The 25,770-nt window shown below is 49.7% G+C and overlaps 1 protein-coding gene across 4 annotated transcripts in view; it reads right to left on the reverse strand.

Moving 5' to 3' along the window:
• Positions 1-12,885: 12,885 nt before the first annotated feature.
• Positions 12,886-25,770, reverse strand: part of MTMR4 (myotubularin related protein 4) — a 56,410-nt gene continuing 43,525 nt past the window's right edge. For all 4 annotated transcript variants that reach the window (XM_054287227.1, XM_054287228.1, XM_054287229.1 and 1 more), the window contains 11 exons: positions 21,895-22,091; positions 21,387-21,515; positions 20,263-20,374; positions 19,640-19,835; positions 19,005-19,190; positions 18,055-18,225; positions 17,795-17,949; positions 16,250-17,456; positions 15,808-15,918; positions 15,476-15,564; positions 12,886-15,096 (listed from right to left, as the gene is read on the reverse strand). In XM_054287227.1, the coding sequence (XP_054143202.1) occupies positions 14,919-15,096; positions 15,476-15,564; positions 15,808-15,918; positions 16,250-17,456; positions 17,795-17,949; positions 18,055-18,225; positions 19,005-19,190; positions 19,640-19,835; positions 20,263-20,374; positions 21,387-21,515; positions 21,895-22,091 (2,731 nt within the window). In that variant the 3' untranslated portion in view covers positions 12,886-14,918. The remainder of the gene's footprint in view (positions 15,097-15,475; positions 15,565-15,807; positions 15,919-16,249; positions 17,457-17,794; positions 17,950-18,054; positions 18,226-19,004; positions 19,191-19,639; positions 19,836-20,262; positions 20,375-21,386; positions 21,516-21,894; positions 22,092-25,770) is intronic.

Genomic DNA, 25,770 nt, shown 5'->3' on the forward strand with positions numbered 1-25,770 from the left:
TTGATATTTGCAAGGCAGGAAACTGGATGATCAAGCTTCGGTAGGTCAAGCCTTTTTCAACACACATAAGCATAACTTGCTTTGCTTGTCCTTTGTGAGGGGAAAAGAAAGGATAAGCTTTATGCTGTAGTAGAAAAGGAAGCCCTTGCATTTTCACTTCAGATCTTTTGATATCTGATAAGCCAGGCCCTCCAAGTAAGGAGCACTTTCCTTACTTGGAATGATATAAAGCATTTAGAGTAAGTCCTGTTGTTCTCTTTAATAAGGCACCTTGGAGGTGGGGCCGATTCCAAAAGTCACCATAATTTTTCTCATTCATCAAGTGGAAACTCAGGGCTGCAAAAAGCTGTCTGGGAAAAAAAGTGGAGCTATTTCCCAGTCTTTTCATAATAATAAAGAATCTCTTTTTGTCCAGGCAAGGACATTCTTCAAAGATAAACATAGACTCGTTAGCTAAGATAAATTCTGGTGAAGTCAAGCAAAAAACTTTTGAAGAATAAACCACTGCACTGATGAGAACACCCACTATGCTGCTGCCCTGGAACCTCCCTTGAATTACAGAACTGCTGTTTCATGTTCAGGGCTTCTTTGAAATAGATATTTGTAACCCACAATGCTTTCCCTTTTCTCAAGCGGATCCATTTTCAAATTTCTAGCCTCTATTCTGGAAGTGCAGAAGCCTCCAGGTCTCTCCTGCAGCCTCCCCTGTCTCCCCTGCTCCCTGGGCTCCCTGAAGGTGCTGCTGCCATGGCAGGGGAGCTGCAGAACCAGCACGGTCACTGACAGGGCTGAACAACCCCATGGGGGGCCCAGGGATCTGAACACAGCCACTAGACTGCTAAAACTGTGCTCAGTTTGTAGAGTGCTATGGCTGACTTTGATTAACATTTCAAAAGTCACACAGTAAAATAAATTCCAGAAATGTGTTCTTACCCAAGTGATTTGAAGACTGATTTCTTTGTCTTCAAAAACATTTATTCTAATATATGTTATATATTCTATTTATTGTCTGTGTATATATATATATATATGTAGTATTTATTTTACATCTATTCTAATAAAAATGAAATTGGAAAATTGATCTACACACATATAGAAACTCCATAACCACAGTCCACAGTAGTCTTTAGTGTTTTACTATCAGCCTTTTGATTTGGCTGCTTGACTTTATCATCACAGCAAGCCTGGATCCACTACAGAAAGTGGGTTCACATAGGAATGTGAATTCACAGTGAAATGAAACACTGATTTTATTCTAAAAATAAACTTTGTAGATGAGGCACTTTTCTGCAGGTATACTTGGAGATACATAGAGATAATTTAAAGGCAAAGGCAATATTTGCAGGGCAGACAGTCTTTATACTCTGCAATTGTTCTGAGCAAGAGAGAAATCCTTGATGAAATCAAATTTAGTCCAATGTTGATAATCAGTAAATGTAACAGGTATAACTTAAGATGGCAAACAGCTCAGATAATTAACTTGCAATGCCTGACACTTACATGTGATTTTACACGAGATCATTGCTATGATTGCCAAGATGGTTTTTAATGTCTCTGCCTATTGCCCTTTTTAATAGGATGTTGCTGTAATTTTGTGCTGTTTGGAGCAGCAAACCAGTGAGCTGAACAACACAGAAAGAGCTGGTGGCCATCATTCCAAAGCAGCAGATGTGGGAATGACTCACATTACCCAAAAGCTAATTCTGAGCAGCTTTATGATGAAATCTGGGCATCTTTGAGAACATTCTGTGACCTGTGAACAGAACACAATTCTGGATACTGCCAAAACCCTAAATGATATCTGTGAATCTCTCACTGCAAGCTCCAAAGTGTGTTTGTACCAGCAAACCTGAGAAACCAACAAAAGAAACCTTTGAAGGGCTCCAGTGAGGACAAAGTGAGCGAGCAATAGCGAGAGAGAAATTTCTTGTAGCTTGTTGGAATGATTCCAAGGGAAACGAAACAGATACTACAGAAAAATACAATCTTCTAAGAAAAGAAAAGGAAACATCTGAAGGGAAAAGGTGTTTGTGGAATAGGAGATAAGTGTTAGACATCAAATCCAGATCATATGCTGTTAAAAGCTATAAGTAAAAAGTAAAAACCACTGAAGGAAGTGTTTGCTGAGGGCAGAGATATCAAAGGGGAAGGTGGCAATTAATTTCTAAGGCTTCAAGATTGAAGCAAGAGTCAACAAAGAGAGCCAGGAGACTTCACTCTCATGTTCTCATCCTGCCCTCTCAATTCGAGAGAAGCTTCTAAGCTCTTTTGTGAAGAGCTTGTGGTTGATCCAGACCTACCCAGGAGAAATTACCAGCTACAGCCCATTCTCTCACCAGCTGTCATGAAATACCTGACTGGGAACAATGATCTCCTTTGAGTACTATGGTAACAGGGATGAATGGCATTTTATGGAATAAATCAATATTTACTGATAAATTACAAAAAAACCACAGCTCCTTCCTTCTTCCAGACAAAACAGATCATCCTTCAAACAAATTTGGTTTGGGTCAGAAAGGAGATGTACTTGGGCCCACAGAAGCTCTGGATGGACCCTGCATCTCAGCAAGAACATACCAGGGAAGGCACATGGATGGTGGACAGAGCACTGTCCTTGAAGAACAGCAAAGAGGGCAGGATCTCCATTCCAGAGAAAATGCAACTGAGGGAACTGAGACAGAAATGTTTAAAACTATGGGCCATGAGACAGACATGGATGGAGACCCAGTCACACCAAAGCCAAGTGGCAATTGACTGCAAGAGGCTCAAGGGACAAGGGAAGGAGGCTCTGGGCACAGCAGCTCCATGGTGAAGTCCTTGGCACAGCCATGCATGTGCCACTGTCTGCATCAATTGGGACAAACGAACTCCTGGAAATTAAATACACCAAGGGCTATTACATACAACTTATGGTTTATTAATTCCCTCAGCCCACATGGAATCACAGAATCATTTGGATTGGGAAAGCCCTCCCAGACCATGGAGTCAAAGCTGTACCCAATCCCCAGCTTCTCCCCAGCCCAGAGTGCTGAATGTCATGTCCAGGCCTTCCTTGGGCACCTCCAGGGACAGGAACTCCAGAGCTCCCTGAGCAGCCTCTTCCAGTGCCTGAGCCCCCTGCCAGTGAGGAAATACACTCTGCTGGAGGCATTGTGGGAATGCATCAGTTCCTGCTTGCTGTGCTCCTGCCTCCTCCTTGGGCGTTGCTGTCCAAAGACACAGTGAGCTTTGGGATGGGAGTTTGGTCTGACCAAGGCCAGTGTTCTTATCTTCAAAGCAGAGATCTGTTCATTGGAGAATTATTCAGATATTCACTAAATTCTGCTTTCTCAAAACTGGAAAAAACTGGATTAATTGGATAGAAATAAGCATGTGAAATCTAGCTGGAGGGTGCTAACACTAACACCACATTCTTACAGACACCTTCCTCTTGAGACAATATTATTTTGTGTCTCTCAGTGTTCCAGTAAAGAACAAATCAGTCATCACTTCAGCTGAAGACACAAAGGCTGCAGCTTTACCAGTGACTGTATCCAGTTCCCCTCTCTGGCACAGAGGTTGTTAATACTGGGAAAATCTCTCCCTCTTCCATCTCAGAGCTGCCACTTCCAAACAGCCTGATGGGAATGGCCCCACGCCAGGCACTACACTAAGCTCAGCACTGTTGGGGAGAGCTCTCACCAGTCCAATGCTGCAGTGATGAGGCTGAGCAGGACCCCCAGGCACTTCTCCTAGGGGGGTCTGCACTCAGGAGGGGCCCACATCCTACTGAGGGCTTTTCAAAGGCCCCAGGGCTACCTGCAAGCTTAGGAAACCTGAAAGCCCAGAAATCCAGAGAAATCCAGCCTTGGGGTCCCAGCACAGCAAGGACATGGACCTGTTTGAGCAAGTCCAGATGAGGCACCAAGATGATCAGAGGGATGGAGCAGCTCTGCTGGGAGGAAAGGCTGGGAGAGTTGGGATTGTTCAGCCTGGAGAAGAGAAGGCTTTGGGGTGACCTCATTGTGACCTTCCAGTGCCTGAAGGAGCAAACAAAAAAGAGGGAGAGAGACAATTTACAATGGCCTGGAGTCACAGAAGAGGGGATAATGGCTTCCCACTGCCAGAGGGCAGGGATAGATGAGATTTTGGGAAGAAACTCTTGGCTGTGAGGGTGGGCAGGCCCTGGCACAGGCTGCTCAGAGAAGCTGTGGCTGCCCTATCCCTGGAGGTGTCCAAGGCCAGGCTGGACAGGGCTTGCAGCACTCTGGGGTAGTGGAAGGTGTCCCTGCTCATGGCAGGGGTGGAATGGGGTGAGCTTTAAGGTCCCTCCCAAATCAACCCATTCCATGTTTTTATGGTTCTTAATAAATGCAAATCCAACATGACCAGCATCAGATGTGTTCCAAGCTCGAAGTAGCACGTGCTACCTCCAAAGATCTGCTGGAAATTGAAGCAATGTCCAGATCATTTCCAGGCAGTGAGGGTGGGAACAGGCACAAAAAGGGATTATCACCAGCTCAGCTGGGCCAAAGGACACAAGACTGACCCTCTCCAGCATCATCCATCCCACTTGAGCACACACTACATGGGAAATACTGAGGAAGCAATTTAAGACCATCCTTTCTCTGGGAACTTATAAAGTCAGGCCCAAAAGTTATGCTTAAGGGGAGGTAGTTACTCCTCTGGGATTAACAGAACTCAAAGCTGTGCAGGAAATTAGGGAATGCAGCTGTGCCTGTTCCTGCCTGATCAATGAACACTGGAATGGGTCTGGATACAAAATCTGCAAGTTCTGGTTCTGTACCAACCAAAGGACTGATGAAAATGAAAATGATCTCTTCACTGAAATGAAGAAAGTCTCTTCAAGGAGAGAAAATGGGAGAGACAGTGTTGTCTGCACCTCGACAGCCAGGTGGGATTAATGCCTTCCTGCCACAGCCCCAGCGGTCTGGTAGCTGTCAGCTCCCTGCACACTTGATGAATTAATAGGCTCATCAGAAAGAAATTAATTGTCTTCCAAAGGCATCCATCTAAGAAAGTTGGAGTGATTCAAGCTCTGGGAGGTGCCTGTTTCTCTCCACTGACTCTCTGTGCAATCTCTGTGCAAGCCCAGGCACATCCAACTGACTATTACACATTCAGATGAATCTTAGGCAAGATGAATCCTACAACGAGTTTTGCAAGTGCATTACTAATGCAGCTATTCTGCTTTTCTCAAGGGAAAATGTGGTGCTCTTCACGCTGTGTTAAAGCAGATGTTTTCAGCTGCTTCTTATTTTAAGAATCCCCTTTTGGCCATGTGAATTTTAAGCCCTGCATACAAAGACAATTATTTATCTTAGCAGGGGTGTATCAATCAGAGCACCACGACTGCTCTGAGGTTAGCACTCACCACAAAGGTGATCATGGGCAAAAGAACCTCGGCCACTGATGCATTTGAAGGCATGGCTGGACTTGCAAGGTCAGGTGAACCAATAACTTCAACTTCTCACATAGCCTCCTTGACTGATTTTTCGTTATTCTCTGATAATAAAGCTTCCCTGCATTTCTCTGATCCAGCCCTACCTCTAGCAAAGGTTTTGCCAATAGTAGAAAGCAAACAGAACTAAACTTCAAATAATTATGTTCTAAAAGAACCAGGTGGGCATCTTTTCTTTTACTGCTCTCAGAGTGAAAAACCCAGAGAAATCTTCTTGTTGCTGAAGTCAACAAAGGAGTTTGAACACACATAAAAAGAAACCTTTTCACAAAGTTCTACTTTGAATTAATTTACTGAGACGTCAACAGTGATATGAAAAGAGTCAAGAATAACATTGAAAATATATCCTTTAGTCCCCTCACTTAGGAAATACATATTTGAAGTATCACTTTGCAAATAAGCTAATTTTGCTGCTGTGCCCTTAAGATGAAGGGAAAATGTTTTTAGGTGAACACAAGAATTAATAAGCTTTCAGCATTCTGTATGTAACACTGCAGAGAAGGAAGGAGAGCTGAGAGATTAAGGGATACACGAAATCACAGAATTAAAGAATGGTTTGGGTTGAAAGGGACCTTAAAGCCCATCCAGAGCCACCCCTGCCATGGCAGGGACACCTCCCACTGTCCCAGGCTGCTCCCAGCCCTGCCCAGCCTGGCCTTGGGCACTGCCAGGGATCCAGGGGCAGCCCCAGCTGTGCCAGGGCCTGCCCATCCTCACAGAATATTTTTTTAGTAACTTGTTTCAGCTTCTCTTCTGAAGAATAAAAATATTTCAGTGAGACTGAAAATTTTAGCAGAACCATTTTGGATGAAAGCAAGAAGTCATTATTTTTGTACTTTCTGCTCTTCAGTGCATAAAAAATACAACATAAAAAAGTTAGACAAGAAAAAGAAATATTAGCAGAATGAACTGCTCTACATAATATTTTTGACTAATCTTTGCCTTTAAAAACATAACCTGGGAAAACATGAGACCGAGAACTGTTCAACATATCATCAGTTCTTTATTGTCCTAATTTTGCTTAATTAAAAAAAAAAATTAACGTTAGCCTAACAGTGACTAGTTGTGGACAAATGTTTTTCTCCTTGCCCTTAATCCTCAGCAGGGACTGTCTGGAAATCACCAGGGAATGATCAAAATCTGGAGGAAGGACAGGAACACCACACAGAGAAGCTTTTGGCTTCAAAGGTTTCTCTTCTGCTTAGAATTTCCACTTTCTATCCAATTCTCACTTGAGATATACACACGACAGAGCACTGCAGAAATATATGCAAAAATATCACTTTTAACTCTCTTTTTGACAAGCAAGTACAGAAATTCTTTTCATACCTGCTGGACCTGAGTCCTGCCCTGAGGATGTGCAGAGCTGGAGAACTGAAGTGGAGGTGGGCTGAGCCCGTTGCTGAAGTGCAGCCGGAGTGGAAACTCCTTTATCTGGGAAAGTTGGGGAATGTTCCTGTCTCTGGGATGAGGTTGTTATGTAAAAGCATGGAAAGAAAGGAATAAAAGCACCCTGAGTCCACAGTGCTGCAAGGGGTACAGGAGCCAGTGAAACGAGTGCTGGGGAGAGGGCATTTCCCAGGCAGTGAAAGGCAGCAAGAGGAGCTGAGGCTGCACAAGCTCTGGGGGAGCAGGACCACCTGTACTGCACTGGCCCAGAGCAGGCTGAGTCCCCACCCTGAGCACACGGTGTGCTGCAGTGGCAGGAGGACACTCAGTCTCCTCCAACCTCAGGAACAGGTCAGCAGTGCTCAGAAATGCACGGAAACCCCACGGTGTAGGAGCCACTAAAGCAAAGCAGTCATTCACAAAGTGAGCTGTGCTCAACCTGACACCGTGGTAAAAACCCATTGAAATCACAAAGCCAGGCTTCCCCAGAACTCCAGTGCTAGCAGCTCCTGGACAGCTTCAGGAGGAGCAATGGCCAAACCCTCTGGGTGACCCTGACAGCACTTTATGACAAAGCAGTTTCTCAAGAATAAAAATTCAAAGTCCACTTTTTTCCCAGTCAGCTCAACTAGTTCAGTTTAGACAAAAATATCCAAAACTTTGCAATTTTGTAGATACTCTCTTTATTTTTCTCTTAACTTCCTCTCTTGCTGATTATTTAATTAAATTAGCTCATAAGCTGTGACACTTTGATTCCTATAAGAGGCTGTAGTAAATTTGTCCAGTCACTGACAGCAACATCCAGGATCCCTGTGCTTGCTGCATTCCTACAAACACACCTGCATTTGTGCCTTTTCTGCAGAGATGTCACATGCCAAGCACAAATTTCAGGATAGTTTACACCAAAACGCTTCATCCAGCAGCTAGGCTTTCTCACCCTGGAGTTTTAAATGAATTTTTAAAAATAGCCTCTCATTTACCTCTTTCTGTCCTCTGATAGGCCAGGTTAGATGGGGCTTGGAGCAACCTGGTCTAGTGGAAGGTGTCCCTGCCCATGGCAGAGGGCTGGAACTGGATGGGCTTTAAGGTTCCCTCCATGCCAAACCATTCCATGATTCTACAATGGGAACTAACTCAAGATGGACAACTTACAGTCATCATTCTGCAAGTTCACATTAAATCATTAAAATTCACTAAATAAATACAACTTGGTCCTGAAAATCTATTAAGAGTTAACATTTAGGACTGATTATTTCCTGCTCAGAAAGAGCAGAAAGTAAACATTTTTATTTTAATCAGTATTTTTACCATATATTAACAGAGAATGACCATACATCTGAGAATTCCCTTGTTTATATTTTTCTTTTGGATAGGGAAATTGTGATTGCCTAGTTTTAGCATATCAACAAGAAACCACAGGATGTCATGCTAGGAAGAACAGTTGCTTGACATGAGTTGTTCCTGGATGTTTAACAGAAAGTTCCATGTTGCAAGACATTTGGAACAGACTGACGCTTTGCAAACAAAAATATCTTTTATCTCTCAAATTACCTCACATTTACAGCAAAGCCATGCCTAAATCATCAGGACAGGGAACTGTCACCCTGTTGGAACTTGGCTGCCCATGAAACCCAATGTTTGCCTTGTTCTGCCTTTCTAGAAACTGCAGCTCTGAGAACCAAAGCTCCCTAAAGCTGCATCCCATAAAAAGAGAGGTCAAAAAATCAAAAGGTCCTGTCATAGGGTTTGCTCGACCACTGCCCTGCAGTGCATCAGGCAGAGCAGGCTGCACTGAAGTCTATAATGACTCATCTTCAACTTAACAGTGTTGATATCAAATCTTAACTTAAATTCTTCCTAACTTGGTATTGAGGCTAGTTTTTTGCTTTCTCAAATGCTTAGTTCTATTTTCTTGACATTACAGATGAAGTCCCACATATACCACAGAAAACACCTCAGGAATCAGATGGCAATTCCTGCTCTTAAACAATAACCAAAAATAAGGATTGGGATACTCTGACCAGTCCTAAAGGTTGATGGTGCTGCAGGAAGCAGGGTGAAGGCGTCACAGCAGCACACGGACCTGCAGGGTACGGACAGACTGACCCGGGAACCTGCACATCCACCTGCATGGAGAACAACTCCTTCCCTTCCCCGGGTGACCCGAGCAGCCCTCACAGCCCCGCCGTGCCCTCACAGCCCTGCCATCCCCTCATAGCCCCCGCCATGCCTTCACAGTCCCGCCATCCCCTCATGGCCTCACCACGCCCTGACAGCCCTCACAGCCCTGCCATCCCCTCACAGCCCCGTCATGCCCTCACAGCCCCGCCATGCCCTCACAGCCCTGCCATGCCCTGACAGCCCCGTCATGCCCTCACAGCCCCGTCATGCCCTCACAGCCCCGCCGTGCCCTCACAGCCCTGCCATCCCCTCATAGCCCCCGCCATGCCTTCACAGTCCCGCCATCCCCTCATGGCCTCACCACGCCCTGACAGCCCTCACAGCCCTGCCATCCCCTCACAGCCCCGTCATGCCCTCACAGCCCGCCATGCCCTCACAGCCCTGCCATGCCCTGACAGCCCCGTCATGCCCTCACAGCCCCGCCATGCCCTCACAGCCCTGCCATGCCCTGACAGCCCCGCCATCCCCTCACAGCCCCCGCCATCCCCTCAGGGCCCCACCTTGTCCTCACAGCCCTGCCATCCCCTCAGAGCCCTCACAGCCCCGCCATCCCCTCACCGCCCCGCCATCCCCTCATAGCCCTGCCATGCCCTCACAGCCCCGCCATCCCCTCACAGCCCCGCCATGCCTTCACAGCCCCGCCATGCCCTCACAGCCCCGCCATCCCCTCATAGCCCCCGCCATCCCCTCATGGCCCCACCACGCCCTGACAGCCCTCACAGCCCCGCCATGCCCTCACAGCCTCGCCATGCCCTGACAGCCCTGCCATCCCCTCATAGCCCCCGCCATCCCCTCATGGCCCCACCATGCCCTCACAGCCCTGCCATCCCCTCAGAGCCCTGACAGCCCCGCCATCCCCTCACAGCCCCGCCATCCCCTCACACCCCCGCCATGCCCTGACTGCCCCGCCACGCCCTGACAGCCTCGCCACGCCCTGACAGCCCCGCCATGCCCGCACAGCCCCGCCATCCCCTCACAGCCCCGCCATGCCCTCACAGCCCCGCCATCCCCTCACAGCCCCGCCACCCCTCACAGCCCCGCCGTCCCCTCAGGTCACATCGCCCTCCCGCGCTGGCCGAGGCCCGGGGGTGCTCAGCGCCCTGAGGGTGCGGCTGAGGTAATACGGCAGGAAATGGGAGCTGCCATGAGGAGCGGCTGAGGGAGCTGGGCAGGGGCTCAGCCTGGAGCAAAGGAGGCTTAGGGGGTCACTTGTGGCTCTGTACAACTCCTGACAGGAGGGGACAGCCGGGGAGGTCGGGCTCTGCTCCCAGGGAACAGGGACAGGAGGAGAGGACATATAAATAAATGGCCTCAGGCTGGGCCAGGGGAGCCTCAGGGTGGATTTTGGGGAAATTCCTTCCTGGAATTTGCTGTCCGGCCAGCTGCCCAGGGCAGGGGTGCAGTCCTCACCCCTGAAAAGGTTTAACAGCCGTGCGGATGTGGCACCTGGGGACATGGGTCAGTGCTGGCCTTGGCAGTGATGGAGAACAGTTGGACTCAGTGATCTCAGAGGGTTTTTTCAATCTTAATTACTCTGTGATTCTGAAGCTGCATAAGCAGCCTAAGCTTGGTGAGGCTGAAGCTGTGCACTGCTTTTGTCAACTTTTTTTTTGTTTCAAATTATGATAACTTTAAATATACTGGAAGATGCATGCAGCATCTTTCATCTACAGACACTTATTTTATCTAGGGACACACAGAGACACCAGAGGTCCCATAAACAAATGGCAGCACCCCAAGTTCACTTTCACAGAAGCCCAAGATTTTGGGAGTGAAATGTGTGAACTATCACTGAAAACGGACACACACTTCAGAAAGTTCGGAAATCCTTCCTGCCTGTGTCCCTCACTTTGAACTGTCTCCTGCACAGGACTCACAGAGTTCACAAGGCCACACATCACCTTCCTCTTCCTCTTCTTCCTCCACATCCCCGGCCATTTCAGTGTTATCCATTAACACACCTGAGTAACCCCAGCCCTTGCCAGCCTGACCTGGCTTCTCACTACACTGAAATGTGTGTTTATTTTGTTGTGTGGCTGCTGAGATAGCGTGGCACATCACACGCAGCCCCAGTTGTTAATTCACCAAGGATTCCTGGCAGTTGGTGCATGGATGGGGAAGGCTTTGATGTCCCTGTTTGTGCTGGGTTCAGACCCATTTCGGCAGATATTGATTACCTCAGGTTGAACGTGTTGGCAACGAGGGCTTTATGTTCCTGTAGTGATAACACTTCCCTCCATGCTTAATAAGCAGGAGAGTTCAGTGCCCTTCGCTGGGGTGGCCAGGCTGACGTGCCACTAGCCACAAGTGTCCCAGCAGCTTGTTACTTAATAAATACTGTTTATAAATAATGATTTATCTTTTAACTGTGCATGGGGGAATTGTGCTGTGGTATTTTCCCTGCTGGGGATAAGAAGCCAACAGGTCCCAGCAGTCAGCCTCTCCAGATGACATTGGGACTGCTAAAGATAGAAGTTAATAAATAATAAATGGCCTTTTCCTGCAAAAATGCTGGTCATGACTAATATTGAGCAGTGTTGCTGTGGCAGAGCACCCACCACAGCTGGGACCAGCGCCTCCAACAAGTGTCCTGCCACAGGCAGTGTCAATGTGACCAGCCTGTCACACCTGTGGTGGCTGTGGTGGGCAGCAGGTCAGATGTGGGCCAGCCATGGTTAATGTGACTGTTTGAGCACAGACCAGAGTGGGCTGGGCTGGAGCCCTGCCGAGGGTCAGCAGTCAGGGATTCTCTCTGAGGGTCAGCAGCTGCCTGAGGGACTTCCTCAAAGCCAAGCCCTTGCCTCCCTGCGGCAGTGACTGCACATTCCATAGAGAGCCACCCCTCTAAACTCTTCATAATTCTCATGTCAGTTGGGTAGTACCAATTCCATTTTAGATCACAAATCTGTATTCAAGTGTTTGCAGGGCTATAATTTCACCGATTTATCTGGTTTCTAGAAATAATCTCATTTAAACACCTTCTTTCTCTCAGTTTTACAATCTCTAGCAAAAGCAGTTTCCTGAGCTGACCTCATGTGACTGTGAGGAACAATAGTTCACATTTCAATGTGACAAACTGTCCTGTTCCCCACATTTCTGATACGAGGCCTTTAGGTCTCACCTGTCTGACAGGAACACATGAGCCGAATTGAGGGAGTAGTTTACCAGGGATCTGCTGAATTTCAGTATCCCTGGATCTTTGAATTGAGGACAGACTTTCCAGGAGATTCTCTCTGGCTCTATCACAAAGTATAACTGACCTGCAGCACCATCCAGCTGACAAAGCACTGTCCCAGGCTGCTCCCAGCCCTGTCCAGCCTGGCCTTGGGCACTGCCAGGGATCCAGGGGCAGCCACGGCTGTGCCAGGGCCTGCCCACCCTCCCAGGGAACAATTCCTAATTCCCAATATCCCCTCCATCCCTGCCCTTTGGTAGTGGGAAGCCATTCCCTGTGTTCTGTCCCTCCATCCCTTGTCCAAAGTCCCTCTCTTGGAGCTCCTTTAGACACTGGGAGGGGCTCTATGGTCTCCCCAGAGTCTTCTCTTCTCCAGGTGAACAATCTCAACTCTCTCAGCCTTTCCTCATAGCAGGGAATCCTGCCTAACAATGCTTCCTTAGAAAGAAAACAACTCCTTGAGTCCTTACAGGAGAGGCTGGAAGGCCCTGGTTATCTTGGGAAGGACATCCTGCACGTTTGTTTACAAGAGAGCAGAGGTTTTCTGTGCCCTACTGTGATTCTGATTGTGAGAAGGGATATTAAATCCCTAATGCACCTTAATCAAGGGGAAAGCAGCTTGAAACCCCCTGGGCAAGCAGAACTCCCCACAGAGGAAAGAAGGGGCCAAACCCAGCAGCACTAATATAGAGATTTTATTTCGACTGTATCGAGTTGTACAGCACATTTTGTTTGTCACAATGCCATCAAACTGACTGGAGTTTTTGGCCAGCACATTGTGACGCTGAGACTCACAAGAGCTAAAAGCAGTTTGGACTAATGGCCTGAATGGGAGGGCCAGCAGTACCTGGTTTCTGGCTTCCTCATCACTTGCAGTCATTCCAACATGTGCAAAACAGGAGCAAATCCAAGTTCCTTCTGCCAGGCCAATGATCACGCTGCCATGTTCAGCAATGACTGCAAGGTACAAGGCAGGGGAGAATCTGAAGCAAGGTGCCTTCTCTTCCCAGAGCCACGCTGTTTGTTCCCAGTATGGAAAAGAAGCACAGTCTAAGTACAGGGTCTTCAGAAGATGAGCTTCACTTACACAAAACCAGAGGCTGACAAGTCAAAGTGCAGGAAAGGGTCCTTATTTCATTCCTTCTGATGGAGATGACAAACCATTACTGAAAGATCTGGGAGATCACAACAGAGTCAAGTCCTTTGCCTTGTTAGCAGACCAAGGTCCTCCCTGCCACAAACTAAGTCTCAGCTCCTGAAGTGCAGAATATATTGGAAAGAAAACCTACATTTCTGCAAAGAAACGCTCCACTTTCAAACTCTTCTTCCTGACAAGTATCCACAGATGCCTTACAGAGGAGGCAGGATGGATGCTCCTGAAGGGATCCAGGGATTACAAGCCCACTGAAGCCCACTTTATAAACCATTCTTCCTTTCTAAACCCAGTTCTTTGTCCTTAGGATGAGTTGGGATTCCTGCTCTCTAGTTTAAAGAAGAAGCAGAGAGGCATTTACAAGTTGGCAACTCTGAACTTTGACCACTGTACAAGGAGACAAAAAAAGAAGTCAAATTCAAGAGGCATTTCAGGTAGCACTGGGGCAAGTCAGAGAGATGGTTTCCACCACTGAACAAATGCCACATGTCATGGTTCTCACTGCAGCTGTACATCCTAAAGTGAAAAGCACAGACCGTAGTGTCTATGTCAGCCAGTGTCCTTCCCCACCCCCAATTTGGTATCGATGCTTCATTCTCCCTTCTTCGGGTTACATTAAGTGCACAGAAATATATAGCAGCATTTGGACTGAAACCCTCACATACACCAGACAGCACATTCCAGGAGGTAAAACAACACATTATGGCCTATACCCTCAAGGTATCAAGTTTTCAGGATAAAGAGCAGTAGGAAGTGGAGAGCTGAGGGCAGAAAAGGGGAGGAGGAGCAACACAGGAACATGAGTTCTGTTTCCATGCCAGGAGAGGATCAGGGTGCCATTCCTGTGTTAGCACCAGGCTGTGCACAACCGCAGACAAAGCAAAGGGGCAGAGCAGAAGTGAAAAGCCAATCTCCCATCTCCCCGTGGTGTTGGGGGCAGGGACAAAGTCCAGTGCGACACTGATCCCAGCGGAGCCTGAAAATGGGCACGATCTGCTCAGCCCTTTTCAGCTGGAATGAATTTCTCTTCAGAGCCCGAGAGAAAATCAATTAGTGATGGCTAGTGAGTCTTGGTCACCAAGCTGATCGCAAATCACACTCATGGGAAGAAAATCTACAGATCTGCTCCAGGCTGAGGCCCTTCCAATGCCCACGGGACCATCGGGAGCTTGCCCTCTTCCTTCTCACACAGCGGCCTGCCTTTGGAGGGGGAGGTGGTTCTAAACATGCCTTTCTATTGCTTTGGGGGGACTTTGCACAGGCAAACAGCTGTGAAAACGTTGCTTTCCAGACCACAAAAGGAAGAGGTTGTGATCTTCTCTCAGCCCTAGGCCATCAGGGCTACAACACACAGGCCCACCAGCTCCGGGGTGGGGACACAGCAAACTTTGATCTGAGCTCCTCTGCTCCAGCCCGGCAGCGAGGCTGCTGCAGACAGCGCATTCCAGCTTGGTGTTCAAGTGTTGCACCAAAGGCCTTCACAGTTACCCTGGAGGCAGAGTCACCCTTCAAACCCATGAGAGAAAAGGCTGGGCTTAGACAGGTCCCTTGTCTGGCATTCAGCTGGAAGCTGTGGCAATGGGTTTCTTCATATGTTGGCTCATGAGCTCCCTGGCACGAGACACTTGGATATGGTCAAAACAGGAGTTACAAACGAGGACAGGGTCGTACAACTGCTGATCAGGGATGGGCAGCTTCAGATGGCAGCAGGTAGCACAGAACACATTCCCACAGTTCCTGTCAAGGAGCAAGAAAACCAGTGAGAAGAGAGCTGAGACCACCACAGCAGAACTTCAGCAAATTCTGGTCCAGGTCAGGGCAAAGCACCAGCCTGACTGAGGATTGTAAATGTGTTTTTTGTACTGTGGTCAGCAGTGCAAGCAAACTGCTAGTGCTGACAGGGACTCATTGCTGTCCCAGAAAGGGATCAAAGGCCTTGGAAAAATAGAAACAAGAACAATGTAGAATGGAACTCTGCAGGGAACTGATGAGGCCTGGCATGTAGTGGAAAGACCTAAAAGCTTCTCCTGGGAGCTGGAGGGAACAGACCTGGCAGAGGGGCATTTTGTGACACCAGGCCGAGGGGAGGATGGGCCCAGAGCGCTGACGTTTTTACCTGCAGTGGTGCCTCCGTTTGGCCAGCCAGAACTCACAGTCACAGTTGAAGCAGTGTGAGGCCATGTGGTCTGGGACCCACCGCGTGACCTAGGGCAGACACCAGTTAGCTCCCATCTGTAACCCCCCAGTGACAGCTCTGGGCAAACTGGGAGTGGCTTTGGGCCACACCTCACAGTGAGCCTACCCCACCTGAGCCATTAGCAGCAGAGATGTGTCAAGGACATGCTCACTGCCTCACTTCCAGACCACTCTCTGCAGCTGTGCCCACCCAGGTCAGCTGCAAAAAGCATTCCCTCCCACTGCATCACAGCTCCATGATGGGACACATACCTCAGTCTCCTTCTTATCCACAGGTTCCCAGCTTGCTTCTGACAAACATTCCTCACTGTGGTCTGAACAGAAATCCTCCGTGTCACTGCCGTCTGATTCCTTAAGACACGTCTGCAAAAGGAGACCAGGTCACCAATCCCCTCTGCTGCTGGGCACACACTGCAGGGCACGCCCTGCTCCACACACTCTGCGCTGGTGAGGGGCACCCAGGTGGCTCCCGAGCCCCCAGACATGGGGCAAAGCATCCATGAGTGTGCAGGAGTTTGGTCCTCAAGCAGCACAGATACCTCTGGGTGGAGGAGGACATGGCCAGGACAGGAACACGACTACAGAGGAACAATCTTTCCCACCCCCTCTAAAAGGTATGGAGAGCTGTGGGCTGGAGAGGGAGGTGTACAGAGGTACAGGGACCCGGCGTGGGGTGCGAGCGGCCTGTACTCACAAAGTCATCCTCGTAGTCCATGGGGGGCTCGGCCGGAGGGGCGCAGAAGTGGCGAATGTCCAGGCGCAGCTGCAGCTCCCGCACCTGCCGGCGCAGCTGCTCCACCTCCTGCTTGTAGCTGGCCTCGATCTGCCGCAGCCGGTGCTGGATCACATCCGTGGGGAAGGGCAGCCCGTCGTCATCCGGGTACACAGGAGGCACGGGGGAAGGACATTTTGGCGGCAGGTGCTTGGGACCAGAGGCTTGTTTCAGGTGACAGGGCAGCCACAAACGGCTGGGCTTCCCGAAATGTGCGCTCACATGGCCGGCACAGGCCGAGGGCTTCCCACCTTCCCTGCCGGACCATGGCCCACTGAGGCACAGGCCTGGGGCCCGCAGGGGTTTGCTGCTCAGCCTCTTGCTGCAGCAGCCATAGGAGAGGAGGTGTCTGGGGGTGGGCTCCCCATTGGGGAGCGATGTCACCATGCCTTGAAAACTGTCCCAGTTGCACCCCAGGAAGGAGAACTCGCTGCTTTGGCTCTGGGAAATGGGCTTGCGCCATTGCTCCAGCAGGACCCTCCCCGGCTGGCCAGGTTCCTCGAAGGGCATGCTCTGGCCAGCATCACCTCTGCCCTTGTCTGCATCTGGGCATGGGATACCCAGGGCAGGGCCTGGGATGTCCTGAGAAGGGGTGCCTGGTGCCAGGGACTCCTGGCTGGAAATGTCTGGGCAGGTGGTGATTCTTTTAGGACAGCCTCCTCTGTTGGACACAGTGCCAGCAGCCTTCAAAGGTTCCTGAGGACAGGTTTCCAAATGCCTTCCAGAACTGGTGGAAACCTTGTCACTGTTTTCCTGTCCAGAAGGATTAGGATCTGGACCTCTGCCATCCAGTTCCTCCATGAGTGTTCCATTTCCCTCTTCCACCTCCACAGGGACACTGCTGGCTGGCAGAGCAGACTGGCTGCCCAGCTGCCTGCTCAGTCCTTCATGCTCAGCATGGCTGCTGCCTTGCAGGGAAGGGTTCTCCTCCTCCTCCTCCCTGGGCTGTGCCTCTCCTGTGGTCACTGCAGCACCTTCACCCCCTTCAGTGTTGGCATGCCGGGCTTCCAAGCCCACCCGCACCTCCTGACAGTGGTTGTTCAGGTTGGGGTCACTGGATGTGCGGGTCAGAGGGCTGCTGGAGTCACAGGCTGAGAGCAGGTCATCCATAGATCTTGTCTTTGGTAATCTAGAACCCAAAAATGAAGCAAATCTCACAATAAACCCCCCAAAACTTCCCTGGTTTCACTCAAAACTGAGATGAGGAATATTTACAGCTCCAGCAGTAGGTGGAGATGGGCAGTGCAGCTACAGGAGCCGAAATGCACAACACCACAGTGTGGCCTCCTGCCTTTGGGGTGCAGCAGGAACCTCAACTCTTTCTCTAAGTGGCTGGGGCACTGCTACGGAGCTCTCGCTCCCACAAGGAAGATGAGAACAACAACAGAGAAACTACAAGAAACTACAAGAAGGGCAGGAAGATCTGTGGGTATGCAACACCTTGAGCCTGAAGCTTTAAGCTCTTACCTGTCCAAACACCTGCCACTGAAGTCCTGGCTCTGAGATCCGGGGGGCATGTAGATGTCCATGTCCTCCTGTCCCAGAGGATGCGGCGAGGAGGCCGGGAGGTACACGGCTGTCCAGAGGTGCAGGGCGCGCACGTGGCACACGGGATGCAGCACCTGCGACAGCGCGGTCAGAGCCCGACGCCTCGGAAACCCCTTCAGCCCCTCCCCAGTGCCTGCCAGGGGAAAAGCCTGCAAAGCGGGGTCGGGAGCTCCACTGACCTGCTCGGATCCGGGCATGTAGAGCAGGTTGTGGAAGTTCTTGTTGCCGGCCCGCAGCAAGGACCACACGGAGCACGTGCGCTTGTAGATGTTGTGCATCTCGCGCTCGCAGGGGCTGTTCCCCAGGAAGGTCCCGTAGAGGCAGGAGTACGTGTGCTGCACCAGCTTCACCTGGTGGGGAGGGGGAGCCACACTCAGAGCCACGGGCAAAAGGGGGCTCCTGCCTGCAGGAGACATCTTCCCCTCCTCTGGGATGACTCATGCACTGCCTGCCCTGGGTGACCTCACTGCTGTCCTTGCTTCCACACTGGGCAGTACAGGGATCACTTCAAATGAAGGGAAAGTAATACTCAGCTGATACCAAACCCATCCCTCTAGAACCAAATGACTCTCTAGAACCTTGTCCTGCATTTTTTGGTAAGACAGAGATTAACTTTTTTCCTCTATTTTTAAAAAAATATTTCAGACCCATATAGCTCTGAGATATGCAAATCAAACCAGTGCTGCTGCTGGCATCTGAGTTCCCTGGGGTGGAAAGTGACTGGAGAAGGGATTTAGGAAAACCAGAGTATACAAACCCTCCACCCACCCCTTCATGGGAGAACAGATTTAAACTAAAAGAGAACAAATTTAGATGAGATGGTACAGAGAAATTGTTCCCTGTGAGGGTGGTGAGACCCTGGACCAGGCTGCCCAGAGAAGCTGTGGCTGTCTCATCCCCGAAAGTGTCCAAAGCTGGACAGAGCAATCTGGATCAGTGGAAGGTGTCCCTGCCCATGGCAGGGGATGGATGGAATGAGATGGGCTTTAAGTTCCCTTCCAACCCAAACCATTCTGGGATTTTGTGATCACATCACAATGTCCCAGGTTCTGCAGACCCCTTTTCCTTCAACTCCAGTACTGTAAAACATCACGACCTTCCCTTGTCTCTGCTCACATGTATTTCTTACCAGAAAAGCTTCATTAAATTCGAAGAGGCAGGGAAATTGCTTCAAAAGCTGATGAACAGCATCCAGCCACTGGAGAAAAACTGGGCACTGCTCGTTCTGATCCTCCACCTTTTCCTGGTGTCCACAGCGATCCCCAAACTTGTGACCAAAGTCCAGCCAGTCCGATTCAACGAGCACCTGGAAGCCCTGTGATTAAAAGAAAAACAGCTGCAGAGACTTTGCCGAGGACATGTGGCAGGACAAAGCAAGCCCCATCCACCAGTAACGGCTGGGAAGGAGGCTACTGCAGTGCCTGGTTTGGGAGCAAAGCTCACCAGGGTTGAAGGTTTCCAGACACAAACTAACAGTTGTTATGTCTGTGCAGTAACCAGCTCAGAGAATTCAGAGTAGGGAAGCAGCTGAACTTTGAGCACAAGATGGTATTTCTCACGGCACTTCCCCAGGCTGGGCAGAGGAATGAGGAACAGTTCACCCAAAACAGGCAGGAAGAGAACAGGGAAAACTCAACACCCACCACAGCAGCTCAAAAACACCACTAAGCTTATTCCCAAATGCAGTGCTGCTCCTTTCCACGGGGATTCCAAGATAAAAGTTGCCTTTGAACAGACATGAACTGCACCAGAACACAATCCTACCTCCATGGTCCTGTAGTAAGGGTCCAGGAGAATCTTTGCCAGCGCCACAATCTGCGGGGTCCTGTCCCAGCCGTCGGAGCAGTGAACCAGCACCGGACGCCCTTCCCTGTCCACGGCACTGGAGACCAGCACTGCTGCCTTCAGCATGACAGACAGATGCTGCAGCCACTTGGTGCTCTCCAGGGCTGAAAGCCAGCTGCAAAGGGGAAAAAAGGTAAGAATGGTTCCTTAGCTCTCTATTGAAGAAAAAAAAAAAAAATTTAATTTCAGTTTTCCTGGAGTCCTCAGCAAAAATCAGTCTTTTCTAAAGCATGTCCCAGAGGACCCAGGGAGCCTGGGAAGAAGGGCAAAGAATCCAACCCCAAATTTAATTTTTCTCAAATACACCCACAATTTAGAAACCCCCAGAGGATACACACAACCAGGTGACACTAAGACAGTGCCACAATCCCTTCTGGATTAATGGATCGAAATCAGCAGCATTCAAGCACTGTGAACACTTTCCCATCCCTCCATTTTCTTAGTTAGAAACCTGGGATAAAAAAAGGAAAACAGAGTGGAACCCCCCCCCCCAGGTCAGTGACAGATATGGCATCAAACTCAGCTAGAGAAGTGTCACTCACTTGCTGGGGTCTGGCACTTGACTGCAGACAGCACGCAGGTACTGGAAGCTGTTCCGGATGGAGTGGATGTTGGCCATGCCCATGAACACGACTTCACAGTTGGGATAATACTCTGACACAAGAGACAGGAACATTTAGAGAGAGCTAAGGAGCTACAGAACATTCTGAGCTGGAAGGGACCCACAAGGGTCATCAAATCCAACTCTGCTGCTACTGCAGCAACTGCCTCCACACCCCAGTGCAGCCACCCCTCCCACACCAGCCCTGGTGTTCATGGAGTCACTAAGGTTGACTCACACGGTCATTGAGTCAAACCATTTCCCAGCACTGCCAAGGCCACCATGTCCCCAAGTGCCATATCCATGGACCTGTTAAATCCCTCCACAGAGGAGGACTCTTAACACTGCCCTGGGCAGCTGTGCCAGAGCCTGACAACACTTCACTGAAGAAATTTTCCCCATATCCAACCTAAACCTCCCCTGGCACAGTTTGATGCCACTTCTGCTCATCCTGTGCTTTGTTCCCTGGGAGCAGAGCCTGACTCTCACCTGGCTGCCCACTCCTGTCAGGAGTTGTGCAGAGCCAGAAGGTCCCCCCGAGCCTCCTCTTCTCCAAGCTGAGCCCCTTCCTCAGCTCCCTCAGCTGCTCCTGGTGCTCTAGACGCTTCCCTAGCTCCATTCCCTCTTTGTGGTCTTTCTTGTCCTAATGGGCACAAAACTGACCCAGCGGCCAGATAAGGGGGACTGTCACTGCCCTGTGACCACTTTATTGCTGGTACAGCTCAGGTGTCATTGACCTGCTGCTCACGTGGGCACACCTAGGCCCATTTTCAGCTGCTGCCAACCAGCACCCCCAGGTCCTTTTCTACTGGGCAGCCTTCACTCTGCCCCAGCCTGGAACATTCCAGTGGCACTGTTGTGAACCAAATGCAGGACCTAGCACTTGGCCTTAATGAACCTCATCCAACTGGCCCTGGCGTGTTGATCCAGCCCCCCCAGATCCCCGTGTGGGAACATGCTCCCAGAGACCAAGCACCAAATGCTGTCCTGCTCCCCAGCTGTGCCCTAAGAGCCACTGCCAGGCTCAAGAGGAAGATGCTCTGGGACGTTCTTGGCCCTTGGTACCTTCACATTCGCAGCCGCCTCCCTTGGCCCTGTTGGCCACGGCTGCCGTGTAGGACCTGGCATCGAGGATCAGCAGTTTCTGAGGGGTCCCTGCATTCTCCACGCCTGAACACGCTGTCAAGGACGAGTCTGCAGGGACACACAAGGACTGAGCTCCTGGCACCTCCCTCCCCCCAGCGCCACCCTGAGCCCAGAGAGCCCAGCACACACCACAGTCAATGGGGCCCAGGTTCTGCCCCGGACACTGGGGCAAAGCCCTGCTCTGGGACAGCCCTGGCAGCCCCTCTGCCATGTCCCCATTGAGGAGGGCTGGAAGCCCCTCTGCCATGTCCCCATTGAGGAGGGCTGGCAGCCCCTCTGCCATGTCCCCATTGAGGAGGGCTGGAAGCCCCTCTGCCATGTCCCCATTGAGGAGGGCTGGCAGCCCCTCTGCCATGTCCCCATTGAGGAGGGCTGGCAGCCCCTCTGCCATGTCCCCATTGAGGAGGGCTGGCAGGAGCCATCTCACCGAAGTCGGCGTCGCAGGGCTCGCTGCCGTCGCTGCTCCCGGCCTGCGGCGCGGCGCCCGCCGCCCTGGCGCCGGGGTTCAAGGCACAGGCTTTGGCAATGGATGTCACCAGGTACTCGTCGTCGGCGTTCCGCCAGCCCCACCAGCTGATCTCGGGCTGGCTGCAGCGCGCAATCACCGCCCCGTTGCGCACGTGTCTGCAGGGACACATACACAGAGCCCGCTGAGCCCCCGCGGCGCGGGGCCGGCCCGGGACAGCTCCCTGTGCGCAGCCACAGCTGAGCTCTCCTGGCTGCAGCTGCTCCGTATACAGCACTGACTCTCATCGAGGAGTGAAACAACCATTTTTCATCACCTCAGCACTGACAGAGAGGCTAAACCAGCCTCATACTTTTATTTACAATAATATAAAATCATTTAGGTTGGAAAAGACCTTCAAGATCCCAAGTCCCATCTCTGACTTCTATTTATATATATGAATATATCCTCTAACCTCTAAATATATAAAATAGATATTATTGTAAATAGATATGACTGTATTTATAAATTAAACCATAATGATTTTAAGTTCTTCTCTCTGGTTTATAAATACAGTCATATATACAACATATACAACAATATCAACAATATCTATTTTATAAACATAGATATTAAAATAGATATACAACAATATCTATTTTATATATTTATAGGTTACCGGATATATTCATATATATAAATAGAAGTCAGAGATGGGACTTGGGATCTTGAAGGTCTTTTCCATTCCATTTTCCATTTATTGTATTTATAAATTAAACCATAATGATTTTAAGTTCTTCTCTCTGGTTTATAAATACAGTCATATCTATATACAACAATATCTATTTTATATATTTAGAGGTTACGGGATATATTAATATATATAAATAGAAGTCAGAGATGGGACTTGGGATCTTGAAGGTCTTTTCCATTCTATGAAATAGAATGGAATACTTTTTGGGAAAGTATTAGTTACTTCATAGAATCATGGAATAGTTTGGGTTGGAAGGGAGGTTGAAGATCATCTTGTTTGACCCCCCTGCCATGGACAGGGACACCTTCCACTTGATTTTAAAGCTGTTCTGTTCTCTCCTTCTCCTTCTTTTTTTCCTTCCTCCAATTCCAGATCCATTGTTAAACCATTTCACTTATCACCTGTAAGTTGGGAAGATGAGCTCACTTGGCACCAGACCAGGGAGTTTCTGGGTGGAGGCCTGAGCTGGTGTTTATCAACAATCCCTAAATGTGAACCCTTCCCTGGCTGTGCTTACTGAGGAGGAGATCTGAAGTAGGAATCAGTGCATTTCTCACATGAACACACTGGTCAAGTCATTCCCAACTAGCCTGGGAAGGGAAGGGACTGTGATGTGACAAAGCTGCTGATAGAGAATGACCCAGAGTGTGTGAAATTTAGTATTACAAGTGAAGAGTATTTACAGATGATCAAAGCATAACCCCAGCTGTGACATGGAGCAGTTTGGTGCAGATCCCAAAGGCTTTGAAGTCACTGGGAAGCTCTCAAAAGCCTCAACTCAGTGCTCAAGAGAAGCATGAAGGTTAAGGATGTGCTAACAGTTACTGGGAAAGGAGTAAGAAATAAAATATTATGGCTTCACATCTTAACTATCCTAAAATGATACAAACTCCTCTCAAAAAGGATCATGTAGTTAAACCAAGCTCCAGAGATGGGTGGCACAGACACAGGCAAGCACTGGAATGGCCATGCCATGTTTCAGAAACACAAGTATCTCTTGGACAACAAACAAAACCAAGAGTGGACTCACAGCCACAGTGCAATGTGGAACTACCAACTGGTTCCAACACTTGCTGGCAGGTTCACCAAGTGACCATGAGACAGTCACCCATTCTCCCAAATGGGTGTAGGAAATCTAAGATAGCAGATGCTCCAAAGATGCCCCAGGAAAGAGCACCTGCATCCCTATCTCATTTGTTACGTGCAGCACCCTGAGGTGCTGCTCCTGCTGCCTGGTCCTTCCTGGAGATGGGAAAATGAACTCCACAGCCCTGAACCAGACCCACACATCAACCATGCTCAACCATCCCACCACCCCTCCTGCAGATTTATCTGGAGACCACAGAGTCAAGGAATGGTTTGTGGTGGAAGGAACCTTAAAGCCCATCCCATTGCACCCCCTTCATGGGCAGAGACATCTTCCACTGTCCCAGGTTTCTCCAAACCCCATCCAACCTGGCCTTGGGCACTGCCAGGGATGCAGGGGCAGCCACAGCTGCTCTGGGCACCCTGTGCCAGGACCTCACCACCCTCACAGGGAACAATTCCTTCCCAATATCTCATGTCACCCTGCCCTCTGTCAGTTTATGCAGCTTCCTTAATGACATCTCACAGATTACAACAACGAAGACTTTGAACTGAAGCCTTCCAAAGAAATAATGTTCATGTTTGGCCAAGTCAAAACACCGTGGGGACCCTTTACTTGAAGTGCTGCTCTGTTTTGCAAGGTGACTTGCACAGCAGTCACTCCCAGGAGATCTATTCCTGCCTTCAGGATCACTCAAGGATGGATAACAGAGAGCAGCAAAGGCTTTGTTTATAGTAGTAAATGAAACAGAGCCAAGGTGTGGACTTAAGCACCAGCCTGTGATCATCCAAGCCTGTTTGTGAGCCACCCACAGCTCCTGGCCTGTGCCAAGCAACACTTTCCCAGACAGCTTGAGCACGTTTTGGGAAGGGCAGGTGCTGTGCCAGGGGCTGCTCCCAGCAGGCAGCCTGGGGAACAGGACAGGGCGCGGGCACTGCAGCTGCAAAGCTGCCCGTGTCGCCACGGTCGCGCTGAACTCACAGAACTCTTGGTAACACAAACCTCTGAGCCCTGAACAACGGCTGGGGACCTTCAGGGGACACGGTGACCTGCCAGTGAACAAGGAAATGTGGCAGCACCAATGCGTGTGAAGCCACCAGCAAGCAGAAAGTACAGCAGGTGCCAGCAGAGGAACCAAAACCACAGCTGAGCTTGCAAGGAGCTTCCCAGGGCACGGGAGCACCAGAACCTGACTCTGCCTTCCCTGCACATCTCCCCAGCACAGGAATCATTTAAGGCCTTTTCTTACCTGGGAGTTCTGGGGAGGTTTTTCTCAAAGGAAAAAGTTTCTTTCTTGAAACTGGAATGTCAGAAAGTGCCAGAGTGTTTTAACTAATATGGAGCAAATGATTTTTTAGGGATCCGTTTAGTTTTGACTAAACGACTCAAGACCCTTTCATGGTCCAAAGCTGCAATATGAAGTGCCTCTGTAGTTTATCAGTTGAGTTTTTCCTCACAGAATTATTCTGAGCACAAGGCTAAAGCACATCTGATACTGTCAGCACATGCCATTTAACCTCCAACAATCCTCCACAATGGATTAATACATAGTTTAGTGGAAGGCAGCAGCAGGAGGCTGGAAGTAGACAATTCTCAAGGTCCTTTCCAACCCAAATCATTCCACGATCCTATCCCAAATATCTCTGTTATTTCCTGGACAAGTCAAGGAGCTTGGTTTACAGCACAAGAAAGAGCCTGAAGGGGGTTTACTGAGCTGAGCCTGAAGGTTCCCAACTGAGATGTGTGTGTGTGTATAAATGCTCCATTTCTCACATCCCTGGGATAAACTCCTGTCTCACTGTGGCAGGATGTGAGAGCCGAGAGCGAGGCTCAGCCGTGGGGTGGAGCAGTGCCTGCTGTCCCCTGGCAGGGGATGCTGAGCATGGGGAGGAGCATTCCTGCTGCCACAGGCCCAAGGTCTCCTCAAGGGGGCTGAGCAGACACAGCCAGAACTGCCACACCATGCCCGTCTGCCTCTCTACTTAGCTAAATAACTGATTGCATCCTTTGCCTTGTT

The sequence above is a fragment of the Melozone crissalis genome, unplaced genomic scaffold (assembly GCF_028551555.1).
Source record: "Melozone crissalis strain CALT ecotype California unplaced genomic scaffold, PUWL_Pcris_2 ptg000057l_1, whole genome shotgun sequence".
Taxonomy (NCBI): domain Eukaryota; kingdom Metazoa; phylum Chordata; class Aves; order Passeriformes; family Passerellidae; genus Melozone; species Melozone crissalis.